Source organism: Chenopodium quinoa, unplaced genomic scaffold, assembly GCF_001683475.1.
Source record: "Chenopodium quinoa cultivar QQ74 unplaced genomic scaffold, ASM168347v1, whole genome shotgun sequence".
NCBI classification, from domain to species: domain Eukaryota; kingdom Viridiplantae; phylum Streptophyta; class Magnoliopsida; order Caryophyllales; family Amaranthaceae; genus Chenopodium; species Chenopodium quinoa.
Window position 1 is genome coordinate 3,918,214 of NW_018742418.1, and position 15,030 is coordinate 3,933,243.

The 15,030-nt window shown below is 37.7% G+C and overlaps 2 protein-coding genes across 2 annotated transcripts; both read left to right on the top strand.

The window, feature by feature from the left end:
• The first annotated feature begins 3,936 nt into the window (after positions 1–3,936).
• On the top strand, positions 3,937–7,583 carry LOC110713699 (protein SIEVE ELEMENT OCCLUSION C-like). Its single transcript, XM_021892156.1, has 7 exons — positions 3,937–4,023; positions 4,358–4,453; positions 4,674–5,134; positions 5,267–5,379; positions 5,527–5,654; positions 6,242–6,730; positions 6,817–7,583. Exons 1-7 carry the CDS (start codon positions 3,937–3,939, stop codon positions 7,429–7,431), a joined length of 1,989 nt encoding a protein of 662 aa, XP_021747848.1. The 3' UTR covers positions 7,432–7,583.
• Positions 7,584–9,139: 1,556 nt separating this feature from the next.
• On the top strand, positions 9,140–12,943 carry LOC110709891 (protein SIEVE ELEMENT OCCLUSION B-like). The gene is made up of 7 exons (XM_021888155.1): positions 9,140–9,500; positions 9,604–9,708; positions 10,025–10,473; positions 10,842–10,951; positions 11,122–11,264; positions 11,425–11,916; positions 12,247–12,943. The coding sequence occupies exons 1-7, from the start codon at positions 9,297–9,299 to the stop codon at positions 12,862–12,864; spliced, it is 2,121 nt and encodes a 706-aa protein (XP_021743847.1). The 5' UTR covers positions 9,140–9,296; the 3' UTR covers positions 12,865–12,943.
• The last annotated feature ends 2,087 nt before the right edge of the window (positions 12,944–15,030 follow it).

The following is a 15,030-nucleotide window of genomic DNA, read 5'->3' on the forward strand; positions in this document are numbered from 1 at the left end:
CTCCTCCTCTGATTGAGGTGACATAGACAAAGACAACTTACAACTAACAGTAGTTGGCGTACTTATAGGCTTCGATTTTTCCATCCCAAAACGAGACAGAATCTTTTCAATGTAGCTTTTCTGAGTCAAGAAAAGCTTACCTCTAGCCCGATCCCTGTAGATCTCCATACCCAAAATCTTCCTAGGTGCACCCAAGTCTTTCATGTCAAACTCCGAGTTAAGCATCTCCTTTAATCTTTTGTACCACTGTCGGGGGGATTGCTTAAGTCCATACAATGACTTTAGCAATCTGCAGGCATAGTGTTCCTTTCCAGGAGCTTCGAATCCTTCGGGCTGCTTCATCAGAATCTCCTCCTCCAAATCGCCATGAAGGAAGGCCGTTTTAACATCCAACTGCTCCAGCTCAAGATCAAAATGTGCTACAATTGACAATAACACACGGATAGAAGTATGTCGAACCACAGGTGAGAATATCTCAACAAAGTCAACCCCTTCTACCTGACTGAACCCCTTAGCAACTAGCCTAGCCTTAAAACGTATTTGCTCAGTTTCCGACAACCCTTCTTTCTTCTTGTAAATCCATTTACAACCCACAAGCTTCCTCCCTTCCGGTACCTTTACCAGTTCCCACACTCTGTTCTTGTAAAGAGACTGCATCTCTTCACCCATTGCGGCAAGCCATTGCGCAGACTCACTACAACTAATTGCTTGTTTATATGTGGCAGGTTCAAATGACTCTACATCATCAGCTACACTCAATGCATAACCTGTCATCGCATCAACACAGCAATTTCTTCCCTCCATCTCTTCAATCAATCTAACAGGCTTCTTGATAACTCGTTTAGGCATCTCAAGAATGGTGTCAGGTTGACTAGATGACCCCTGATTAGATTGCTCCACCTCATCCCCAGAGTTAGAATGAGTAGGAGTAATCTCAGGTTCAGGAGTACCCGGCACTGGAACATCAGCATCATCATCAATATATTGTACCCGAGGTAAATCAGCAATGGTAGACTGATGTACCTCAAGTACCCCATCTGTCTGTAATAAATTGTCTCCTTCCCTTCTCAAATCTGAAATCTCTGCATTTTTAATTGAATACATGGTGTTTTCATCGAAAGTAACATCCCTACTAAGAATGACCCGACCCTCCGAAGGTGAAAAAATTCTAAACCCCTTCACACCATCCCCGTACCCAACAAAACACCCCTTCTTGGCTCGTGGATCCAGCTTACCCTCAATAACATGATAATAAGCAACACAACCAAAAATCTTCAAATTCGAAAAATTAGGCAACTTACCACTCCAGATCTCAAACGGAATTTTGGAATCAATTCCAGAATGAGGACCCCTATTAATGACATAACAAGCTGTTAACACAGCTTCACTCCAGTACCTCCTCCCAAGCCCTGCATTAGAGAGCATGCATCGGACTCTCTCTAGCAGTGTCTGATTAACCCGTTCTGCTACACCGTTCTGCTGTGGTGTCTTCCTGACAGTATGATGCTGACCTATACCCTCATCTGCACAGAACTGATTAAACTCGTCTTTGCAAAACTCTAGCCCATTGTCCGTTCGTAGCTTCTTGATCTTCCTTCCTTGTCGATTTTCCACCAAAGCTTTCCATTGCTTGAAAACTTTGAAGGCCTCATCCTTTGACTTAAGCAACCTAAGCCATGTGTATCGGGACTTGTCATCAACAAATGACACAAAATAGTGGTAACCTCCCATACCTTCAACTCTAGATGGACCCCAGCAATCTGAATGGATGTAATCGAGCACTGCATCAGTAATGTGAGCACCCTTGCTGAACTTTGACCTGTGTTTCTTACCAAACACACAATGCTCACAAAATTCAAGGTTGGCAACCTTGACCCCGGATAGAAGACCCCTCTTGGACAATAGCTGCATCCCCTTCTCCCCCATATGACCAAGCCTCATGTGCCAAATCTTAGTCATCTCCTGGTGAGATACAGATGCGCAAACCGCAGAACTAGGCAGTGTAACACCCTCAAAAACATAGAGGGTGTTCCTTTTGATACCCTTAAGTACCAACTCAGAACCTCTGAAAATACACAACTCCCCATCTGAAAACACACCATTGTACCCCAATTCATCCAGGGTACCCAATGAAATCAGATTCTTTCCTAAAGCAGGAACATGCCGTACATTAGTCAAAGTTAACCTCCGCCCATCAACAGTCCTCAACCTCATGGAACCAATACCTGTGACCTTACATGGAGCATTGTTACCGACTATAACCATACCCCCATTGCGAGGTTCATATGTATCAAACCAATCTCGACGTGGACACATATGGAACGAACACCCCGAATCTAGAACCCAGTTATCAGATAAATCATCAGACCTAGCAGAACTGACTAATGCTAAATCTTCCTCTGAATTATAGCTCTCATTCGGTTTCTCTTCAACTACAGCAGCCTGGGACTTGTTTTTCCTCACCGGACAATTATTCCTAAAGTGACCCGGTTCTTTACAGTAATAACATGTTTTAGTAGTAGTTTTACTAGATCCATCCTTGCCGTTTCCAGCACCCGACCCAGCATTGTTCCCCTTGTTAAACCCCTTATTCTTTTTAGACTTTCCGGACTTAACAAATAACCCACTACCATTATCCCCATTATCACTCGTAGCTTTCATTCTGAGTTCCCTAGTATGAAGTGCTGCCTTCACTTCTTCTAAGGTTATAGAATCCTTACCAACAACAAAAGACTCTACAAAATTCTCAAAGCTAGACGGTAGAGATACAAGTAAAATCAACGCAGCATCCTCATCATCAATTTTAACATCTAAATTACGTAAATCAAGCAAAATAGAGTTAAGTTTTTCTAGATGTTCCCGTAAGGAAGTACCTGACTGCATCCGGAGGCTAAACAACCGCTGTTTCAGTAATAATTTGTTGGTCAACGACTTAGTCATATACAATGACTCCAGCTTCAGCCACAATCCAGCCGCCGTTTCCTGATCAGCAACCTCCGTGATGATTTGATCATCAAGACTAAGTAATATGGTAGAGTGTGCCTTCTCTTCCATAACTTCTAACTGCGAGTCAGTCGGTCCGTCTCCTGACTCCGAAGTAGTACTCTTTGGAGCCAACGGACGCCATATCTGCTGTTGTTTTAACAGAGCCTTCATCTTAATTTGCCATAGCCCGAAACTATTTTTCCCGGTAAACTTCTCAATTCTTATTGTTGAATCTCCTGCCATTGTTATCTTCAAGAAACTCTCCAAGGATTGAACCTGAGCTCTTGATACCAATTGTTGTGCGACAGCGGAAGCAAAGGTCGAAAACAAACAAGAAAACAATAAAGAAATTCAATGCAAACAATAAGAACAACACCAAGAATTTACGTGGTTCACTATCGATGTGATAGCTACGTCCACGGGCACCGAGATCGAATGATTTCACTATAAACTGCAAAGATTACAAAGATGATTCTTGTATTTCTCAAGAACGGCTCTCACTCTGTCTCTCTTCCCCCTAATACTGATTTTAGGGAGGTTTTATATTAATCCCTAATTAAAAGATACTTGGGCAAAAAGATAATAAAATAAGATAACCTAAAACCGCAAAATCCGCGTTCCGTATTTTTCCTTCTCCGCCCGGTCAGACCGGGCAAGGTCTGCCCGATCGGGCGCGAGAAGAAAACTCCATACGAATGCTTCAACGTATCCAACCCCCACCGCCCGGTCAGACCGGGCAAGGTCTGCCCGATCGGGCGAAGGCTCGCCCGGTCGGGCGAAGGCTCGCCCGGTCGGGCGAAGGCTCGCCCGGTCGGGCGCGAGAGCAGCTTCTTCAACGAATTTGCCAGGCACCTCTTCTTCTTCCGCCCGGTCAGACCGGGCAATGTCCGCCCGATCGGGCGGACAAAGCTACGAAGTACGAGTCACCTAATATACTTATCAACACTTATCATGCATGATCCAGATGGACGCGAGCTTGATTCAGAGATGTTGCTTCGAGTGATTGAAACAATCATGCATCGCGCTACTGCATCACAAGTAAATTTTATCGCCCTTCTTTCTAGCTTTTTCTTTCTGTGGTTAGATAAATAACACCTGCTTATTTTGGGATTAAGGCTTTGTTGTTGGAGTAGTAGTATAGATAACACCTGCTTGCCAAATTATTCAGGTGTCCACTGATTTAGTTTACTTCTTTTTGGTGCCAATGTTATATCAAGAAACATTAAACATCAAAATCAATTAAGCATTAACTGTCATTCCATCATCCAAATGACACACAGAAAAGGGCGAAAAAGCTCAAAAAGCAAAAAAAAAAAAGTTATGATACATTGATAAAAGTATAGCTGTTAACTAAGCCTGGTATCACGGGCAGGTATTTGTTCCGCAGCAGGATCCTTTTGATCTGAGCACCGCAGTAGAAGAATCACAAGATCTACTAGAGGATTCAATATATAAGATATCAAGCGAGGTTTAACAACGTCCCCTCACCTTCTTTACTTCCTACGTCCCAAAATGAACTTTGCATTTCATTTAGGGGTATTGTAAAAAGAACTCACATTTAACTTTTTCATTTTCTACGTTTAACAACTAATCTTAATCTTTGAGCCAATCCCTAGTGTGAAGTTCAATTTGGGACGAAGGGAATCCTGTTAATTGGTGATTGACGTGGTGAATATACAAAATGACAGATACTCTGCAAGTGCTATGGAGATGAAAATGTGCACGAAAGAACATTAAGTGTGTTTGACTTACTCGGGAACTATAGATGGGATGCAAAACTGCTTCTAGCTCTTTCAGCTTTAGCAACAGTCTTTGGCGAATTCTGGATCATAATGCAGTCGCAGAACAAGAACCTGTTAGCTGCGTCGATTGCATTACTTAAGCATTTTCCAGACAGCAACATTTTTGAGCCAATCTTTAAAGCATTGACCTCAATAGTTAAAACAATGGTAGAAGTCATTAGGCGTGTTTCACAGTTTGAAGGTTTACCAACAACCCACGTAGAACTGCAGGATGATACTGTAACAACTACAAAATCGTTAATGTATGTTGCTGCTTATTGGATCATCAGGAGCATTGTTGTCAGCATTTCTATCGTCACAAATTTGAGAGCCATCGAAGATGATCAAGTGCACCCTCTTTCCTTTCAGTTATGCAGTTCATATTTATTTCTACCAGTGCTTATATTTTCAAGTTTTGCAATAAGAATATACAGAAAAAATATTCTATGCCAAACTTATGAAAAAGGAGACTGACTGTTAAACCTGATTTTTGACTTCAGGGATCCATATTCAATATCAAGTGCTGTATGGGAGATTGCAAGTTTAAGAAGCAAGATTAACGGCATTGGTTCTCAGCTTAGAACACAGGTAGATGCCTGCCAGCAACAGACAGGTATGTAAATTAGTAAATACGAGTATAAAATAGTCTCTAAAATAAATTCAGTAAGAAATTTAAACTTGTAGTGTGACAACTAGATCCAGACCGAGGTAGTACTCTTATTTTAGCGACTATTGGTTCATTATCTGGCTCAAAATGCAGAGCAGAAGATGCACAGGAAGCTCATGAATGCATTACAGGAGCCGCACATTGACAACCAAGAAATCCTTTGGATGTTGTTTGGACTGAGGAATGACTTGCCGCTAAAGCAATCATCTATGCAAGCAAAGGTTTCCTGACTTTAAATTACTATTCCCAAAATTTCAGCAAAGAAAATACATTCTTTTTGTTACTTAGACTTGTTGGTGATCTATATTCTATGTAGCCTAAGTAAACCAAGAATATATGACCACATTAGATTAAGCTTAATAATGAAACCTATCATGCAGACTCATCCAAATTGAGATTAAGAGTATTCAGCAGATATCACAAACATCATGCAAAGTAATAAATAATTTCTTATAAACAAAAAGAATTAAAAGATTACAAATCATAATTTAAGTTTATTCAAAAGAAAAGGTTCGGAGAACTACTTCAAAATTTTCATGATAATCTGAGGATAACTTGATTAACTTTTAACGAAAGACTAACTGCCATATAACTTATTTAGCTTTTTTGCGGGCTAAAGTGGCAGTGAAAATTTAAGAGTTACTCATTGTGGATATTTTAGCAGAATTGGGTTAATTTATAATCTGTTTTTGCTGTTAAGAGGATAACTTGTCCTACATTCTTGTACTTACTGCAACTTGATCAGAGTCAATAAAATATCAATTATTTTCCAAGGAGATTTCAACAGGATTTTACCTTCTTGTGACAGGTTGGAATCACCTCACTGAAGAACAAGGTGGTTGTTCTGCTGATTTCAAAACCAGAACTCCTGCCTGTACATGAATTGTTTTTACTGGTTCAGCAGACATATGATCATCCTCTCCATGATAAGCAAGATAGAAGCTATGATATCTTGTGGATCCCCATATCAACTTCCGAAAATTGGAGCAACAATGAAGTCACCATATTCGATCTTATATCAAACTCCTTGCCGTGGTACTCAATTCGACAACCATGGTTACTCAGCTCAACTACAATCTACTATGCAAAAAAGGAATGGAAATTCGATGAAAGCCCCGTTATGGTTGCCTTGGACCCTACAGGTATGATAACTAATATCGATTCTGCTGACATGGTATGGATTTGGGGTGCCAAAGCATACCCCTTTTCAGCCTCAAGAGAAAAGGAACTGTGGAGAACAGAGAAATGGAACCTTAGACTCTTACTTGACAGTATTGACCCTTTGTTCACCATGTGGGTATGATCTTTGCTCTGAATTTTTGAAAGCTGTTCTGATATAATTGATGTAAACTTCAACACTGACTGATCTCATAATAATGTCAGGTAGAAAAAGGAAGAACAATTTGCATTTACGGAAGCAGTAAGCTTGAGTGGGTAAGACAATTTAGTGCAGAAATTAAAGATATTCAAAGCTTAGCTGCACAACTTGAGGTGATTTATGTCGGTAAGACAAATCAAAGTGTTCTAGTAAGCAACATAGTCTCTTCCATAGAGAAAGAGAAGCTAAGTCACTCTCTTACTATGTCCAAGATAGCTTTGTTTTGGAAGCGCCTTGAAAGTATCAGACGATCAAACCTAAGGCTCCAACAGACCACTGACACTGATAATATTCTAAGAGAGGTAGTAGCATTGCTAGATACCTGTATGGATGATAATGATGAAGATTGGATGATATTTGGTAGGGGATCTTCAGCAGATATTGTAAAGCTTCATGGTAACGAATGGACTCAGTTCTTGAGTAAATACTCGGCATGGAAAAAGTATCTGCCAGAAATTGGTTTGGTAGAGGCAATTAGACTTTCTCAGGAACCTCCCCCAACTGAGCCATGCTCCCACTCAAGAATGACTAGATACAATAAAGAGCTAATGGAAGAAACTGTCATTTGTGAGAAGTGCAAGCGTCCAATGGAGAAGCTTATTGCCTACGATGTGGAGTAGGTTTTCCAAATAAGAATGATCGACTTTCTAACTGTTGTGGAAGTAACAATAAATGAAACTCCGTGTTTAGGAAGATGTAGCTAATATAAACCCAACTCCATATTGCTTAAGGTTGATTCAGTTCAATGTCTTGTCAAATGTTTATTGCTATTTGAAACATAGCTAGCTAACTAAGAATCATCCCCGCAAATTCGAAAAGTAGAATAGCTCCAAGCTGTTTCAAAGGGCAGCAACAAAGCCAATGCGCAGTAAAATTTCCAACTGTGCTTAGGTAATGGCTAAAAATACCTAGCTATACGTAGCTGGTAATTTAGTGAATTTAGTGGATATTGTAGACAACACAGTCCAGGTTTTTCCTACTTCAGCAGTACAGCTGATGCATTCTTCATCCGCCTTTCTTCTGATAAAGTGGTGATCATGCCATCAGTAGTAATTGGTGCATGAAACAAAATAACAAGCATGCTTAATGATGCACTTTTCTAATAGAACTATGGACGTTACAGGTCATGTGATAAGATCCATATTTTAAGACAATGATTTAGACCAGCAATAATTGAAAAACTTTGATATCTTTCATAACATTGATATCTTTTCTAATAAAACATTGATATCCTTTATTAGGACTCCCACTAAATAGTATATCAGTTCATCCTCGGATTAAAGTAACATTGAACAGGGATTTTATAAATACTAGCCAAGATATTGTTTGAATGATTAGCATAATAAACATCAAAAGGGCAAGCAAGCATGAGGTTTCAGAAAGCATTGAGATCCTTGTAGTAGCTGAGGCAGGATAGATGATTCTCAGGGAGCAGATTTCTAGTCCGCTCTGACCTCAAGGACTATTTTAAGTAAATTTCGGCATAACTAGAAACAATTTTGGTGTTCCTTCAAAAAACAGATGGACATGTTGGGTGAAATATGCTAGGATGGGAAAATCTTCTCTGCACTTCACCTATGTACCCTAGCAAATTTTCTTCTAAAATGGAGATAAATCACCACCATATAAAAAAATGAGTTAGCCTCAATAAATAGGTACCTCTGAATATTCAACACTAACATTAAGCAAGCCAATAGTTATTGGAACAGGATATGCATGTTGTAGTGCAATTTGACAAAAGACACAGTACACTATATTAATATGCAAAGCGGACTTTTAAGTGTACATATTATATCACAATTAGAAGCATAATACACTAGCTTCAGAGATTGATCCTCGACATAAGGAATTCTCTTTTCAGTTATCTTCTCATCTTTTTCTATAACCTAATTACATATTGCATGCTCATAACAAAAGTAACGCACTATAACTGTGTCTTTATTACGATCAAAAGCATGTTTTCCAATTATGCGTCTCCTAAGAGGAAAGAGTTGTTGCTTTTGGAGATTCTAGAGTCATATTACAAGAAATATGCTGAAAAACCTATATGAAGTCTTTCATTCAGGTTAAATAGTACAATAAAATTGACAGTTGTGGTCAGTTAGATTTTCAGAATAAAGAGTCCTAGATTTCTCACAGTATAACCATCAAATTACCAATTACAAACAAAAAGGGAAACTGGGTATTCAAGAAGACAAATCAATCTCAGGCAGCAATAGTACCAAAACCATTTGAGTTTCCTAGCATAAGAATCTTCAGACTATCTATATAAAGCAAGAACAACTTACAAAGCCAGTCAAGTTCTTATCTTAAAATTCTTAACCTTGTCAGTTGATCAAAAGTTTTGACCCTGTTACAAGCAAGGTAGTAGCTTCATTTGACCTTTATTCCAAAAACTAACCATCGGATGAAACTATAAAAGGTATAGAAGGAGAAATATAAAATCAGCAGCTCATTTATTAAAATCCACATTTAAGCCAAAACAATGGCAAGTTCTACTGTACCTGGCAGGAAACATCGATTCAGGGGTGATAGACATTTGTTCTCGGCTTCTGATGACACAACAATGTTGAACCAACTTCGAGCCACACATGCCCCTGATGGCCGTGACATTGATGTGAAACCTCTACTTCACATCATTGAGGACATCTTTTACCGTGCTGCACCCACCATCCCTGGCTCTACTCAGGTAAAAAATTCTATACTATGCAACTCCATATATATATTCTCTGTGATACACATAAAGTTGGCTGCTTTGATTATAGAATTATCTGCAATTGAACATGTAACAGGGAGATCAAGCACACATGGATGCGCTAGATGACAAGGCATTTCAAGCTGGCTATGGAGAGCTGATAGAACTATTGGCATTCACCATAAACAAAATCTCTAACGAGGTTGGTTAAAATTTCAAAAGCTGTTTGACTAGAAACGAGAAAATCTCATATATTAAGCAGATAACGAAAAGAGCAGCATATAGCAATGTATTAAAACTATATCTTTACTTAAAAACATAGAGGGTCCATAAGGGAATTTGCTACATAATGCTACATAGATCTCTGCTTTGTCTAATCATTTCGATTAAGTTTTTTAGTATCAGAAGAAGATATTTGCAATGACATCAACCAGTTGGTCTGCTCTTATAAAAACAAACTTGAATAAAACATCAACCAATAAGGATAAACTTAATATGAAGTAATATTCTTATTGCAGATAGTTTGCAAGTGTTCTGGTAGTGGAGATGCACATACAACAACTCTATCAATATTCAACATGGTCTCAAACTACTCTTGGGATGCAAAAGTGGTCCTTGCTCTGGCAGCCTTTGCTGTGTATTATGGTGATTTCTGGTTAATTGCCCAACTCTACACAGTAAACTCATTGGCAAAATCTGTTGCAATCCTTAAGCAACTTCCCGAGATAATGGAGAACCCAGATAGCCTTAAACCCAAGTTTGAAGCAATTGGCAATTTAATCAGAGCCATGGTAAATGTTACCAATTGTATCGTGGAATTCAAGGAGCTCCCACCTCAGTACATAACTGCAGATACACCGGTATATGAAAGTGCTGATGCTTTGATCCCGACAGCTGCTTACTGGATCATCAGGAGTACACTGGCCTGTGCATCACAAATTGCGGGTCTAATAAGCATGAGTAACGAGTATGTGATCCTCCTCTTGCTTTTATGAGTCCAATCTGTAACAATCAACTCGATCATGATTTGAATATTTCTTAAGCTTTTATTAGAAGGAACATGCTAGTTTATGCTCTCTTAGAGGATGAAGTAATTTGAGGAAACCTACCATATTATCACTAACACAAGACATCTTAGTTCATAGTATTAGCTATGACGCTTATAAGCCATCATTGAAAAATCTATGAAGAGAACTATACATGTAGATAAACTATTCAAGAAGTGATAAACAAGTCAGCAGACATTCGAACTTATAGCAACATTTTGTTACCTGAAATCATACTTCACACTGTTCACAGTTTTTGTTTTATCTATTTTTGCTTGGTTACAATCAGGTATATATCGTCAACAACAGAGGCTTGGGAGCTGTCAAGCTTAGCTCATAAGGTCAGCAGCATATATGAACATCTACGAAAGCAACTAGATCTCTGCTACCAACAGATTGGTAAGCTAAAGCTACATACAATATGTAACAGATATTACCTTTCACCAATTGTTGAGAAATATGCATTGAAACAATCACAATGCACATAATGTATACTATAATGTATACTATGTACATGTTATGCATGTATTCTGCAAGACTAATTAAATTTTCTTTTGCAATGAATGCAGATGAAAAGAAACATATAGAAGCATACCAGTTGCTTATTCGCACATTTGAGACACCCCATCTTGACAACATGAAAATTCTCAGGCTTCTGATTTATTCCAAGGACGATCAACTGCCCCTTTGGGATGGTTCTGGAAATAAAATCGTTTGTTTACTGTTTACTCCTCTGCTTCTATCTGTTGTTGCTCTAACTAAATTTTATTTTACACAAAAGATCGAGAAGTTTATGATTAAGGTTAAGAGTCGAGCAGTTTATAACTGCAAATAAAATAGCTTAGCATTGACCTCAACACATTCTCATACAGGTAAGCATAGATGTATTGAGGAGAAGAAATGTTCTACTACTAATTACAGACCTGGATTTTTCTCATGAAGAGCTTTCAATTCTTGATCAAATGTACCAAGAATCAAGGCAACACCCAGCAAGGGTGGAAAGTCAATATGAAGTTGTGTGGCTCCCGGTGGTCGACAGATCTTCCCCTTGGGATGATAAAAAACAAAAACAGTTTGAAGCTCTACAATCAATGATGCCTTGGTACACTGTGTATCACCCTTCATTGATTGACCCTGCAGTTCTTAGGTACATAAAGGAGGTGTGGCACTTCAGCAAGAAACCCATGCTTGTCGTCCTGGATCCACAAGGTCGAGTCACAAACCCCAATGCTCTATACATGATGTGGATTTGGGGGGCTCTGGCATTTCCTTTCACCAGAACAAGGGAAGAAGCTCTTTGGGCAGAAGAGAAATGGAGGCTCGATTTGTTGGCAGATGCCATTGAACCAATGATCTTCCAATGGGTATGACAGTACTATGCTTCCTTTTCTTAAATCCTTGCTTTATCATTGTTTATAATAACGCACATAGTTCTATAGTGTACAAGCAAAACATCAATTTACAGATATATGACATGATTGACCAGCATCTGTTATGCATGTACAAGTGCATCATTTATCAAACAGATAAAACTGTACCAGTAATATAAAAGTGTAACGAATAGTCAGTCAAGCAAATAATAAAGATTGAAGGGATAGCTGTTAGTTTAATGCAGGACACCAAAAGCAAAGCTAATGTTGTAAGAGCATGAAGTCTACTTTTTTAATCAGCTCATGAGTCCTACTTTGTAACAGATTAAAGACCAGAAATATATATGTTTGTACGGAGGAGAAGACCTGGAGTGGATACAGAAATTTACCGCCAAACTACATGATACTGCAAAAGCTGCTCAAATTCCCCTCGAGATGTTATATGTTGGTAAAAGCAACCTCAAGGAAAAAATCCGTAAGATTAATGATGCAATTACTGCTCAGGGCTTTAGCCAAGTACTGCCTGATGTAACTCTAGTGTGGTACTTCTGGGTGCGTCTAGAGAGCATGTGGCACTCCAAGGTGCAACAAGGAAAGACGGTGCAGGATGACCCCATTATGCAAGAGATAGTTACAATGATGAGCTTCGATGCAGGTGATCAAGGGTGGGCTTTGATCAGCAAGGGGGCAACAGAGATGACCAAAGCCAAGGGTGAGACCATCATGATATGCTTGAATAATTTTGATATATGGAAAGAAGATGTCCCGGAGAAAGGCTTTGTGCAAGCAATAATCGATTATTTGCAAATGAACCAAACACCACACCATTGCAATCGTCTCATTCTACCAGGCACAACCGGGAGCGTTCCAGATAAGGTTGTTTGTGCAGAATGTGGCCGTGCCATGGAGAAATTTATCATGTATCGCTGTTGTACTGACTAGGAAATCTCACATAATAGGACTTCCACAATAAGAAGCATAGCACAAGAATAAAATGAACCTAACCATATTTCCATTATAACTTGCCATGATTTGATGTTTTAAATCTAGTAATACAGTTTGTAACTTAATGCTTGAACCTTTGATGTGGTAATACAGCAGATATAGTTTGATGTAACATAGAGAGTTGCAAGAAGATAAGAATGTTCTAATGTCTCAATTGATTCCGAGTTTTCGATGAAGTAGTTTATCTTCTTCATACATTCAAATGTTCAGCTACACTGCCAATCCACAGAAATCATTGCATCCGACTAAGAAAAACCCCACCCTTCTCAAGTCTGAATCTCTCATACTGTCATTCAACTCATCAAACTGCAGTGATATTTCAAACCAATTTATTCAAGTTTTTCAGGAGTCCAAAATTAAGGTCCAAGATACAGTCATCCTGAAAAAATATATCAAAGTCTCTGTATCGCAATCAACATTTCCGTCATCAATTCCCCAGTCGTTACAGGAATTACACATTAACTCGCTCTAATTGTACACTAATAATGAAAACACCAGTTTCATGCACAATAATATGGAACACTAAACTTTGTTTCTAATGTTTTATCAATTTTTCGCTGTCCTAAAATCTACTTGTATGATATCAATTCCTCCAATTTTCAAATTGTCCATCTAAAGTGAATTATTTACAAAATTAAATTATTATTTTTACCACATTTGGAGTAATGCACATTTTGTAACATTATTATCAGAAGTTCAATTCAATAGCATCAAATCCGACATCATAAATCATCATTAAGAAGTTTAATGTAAAAACCACAATACATACACAAATTCAAAAATTTCAAGAATCAAGATTATAGATTCCACAACATATTTTAAACATTATTATTAAAACAAAAAAAAAAAATATTCGCATCCAAAAACATGAACTTCAATTCAATCCGAATCAGATGTATTCAACAAATTAAAATTGAAAGTATCGAAAATGTACCAGTAGACAGGTAACGCGATGAAAGTAAAGAGATTAATAGATTAATCCATTCATCGAGCTGTTTAAGACTGGCAATTTTAATCAATTTATGCTTCGGAAACTAGAACACTTCTCATTTACAGAGAGAGAGTTCACCATATGAAGCAACAATAAATAAAATATAGATTAGAAAATCAAATGTCACAAATTCGAACTTCAAAATGCGAACTACGAATCAAGAATTAAATCGCAGTTGCAAGAGATTTGATAAAATCAAATCAAATCAAATCGAAGTTGAAATTGCAGGATTATTTATATATGCTCCCCTTGACACGTTCATCGGAATTGAAAAAAGCCGATTAACGCAACGCCTCGGAGAGCAAATTTGCAGAATATTGATGAACGATAAATAAAATGCAGGAAAATGTTGATTGAAAATAATGAGTAACAAAAAATGAGGGAGGTTGAAGACGATGAATTAGGGTTTATTCAAAATAGGTGCAGATGATTTTGGAAAAGAAGAATGATTTGGGGTTTTATAATACAGGTTGGAAATAAGGGTTGGAGGACGATGGAAAAATATGGGCCTTCTTTGATAATCACGGCCCAATCTTGAAAGTGAACGAGCAACTTTTTTTTTTTTTTTTTTTAATTAAGGGGCCTAGGGCAGATAATGCTAATGGGAACGTCCAATAAGTCCTTAGGATACATGCACCACGACTTATAAAATGAACATGTAGTAAAAAAAAAAAATGAACACATAAAAAAAAATGAACACATAAAAAAAATGAACATTTAGTAATAAAAAATAAACACGTAATAAAAATAAAAATTTAGTATTAAAAAGTGAATACATTAAAAAAAAAAATGATCATATAGTATATTAAAAATGAACATGATTATCATATAATCATAGAATTGCTAGACCACGGCCTTAAAAATGAACATTAAGTAAAAAAAAAAACAAATATTATGAACACGTTAAAAAAATATACATTTAGTAATAAAATGAACACGTAAAAAATATTATTAATGTTTTTATCTCATTATTATTATTATTATTATTATTATTATTATTATTATTATTATTATTATTATTATTATTATTATTATCTCAAAAACAGACAAAGTCATACAACCTACAATAAATTAGTGAGAAACCGAGATACAATCAAACCCTCCTTGTAATT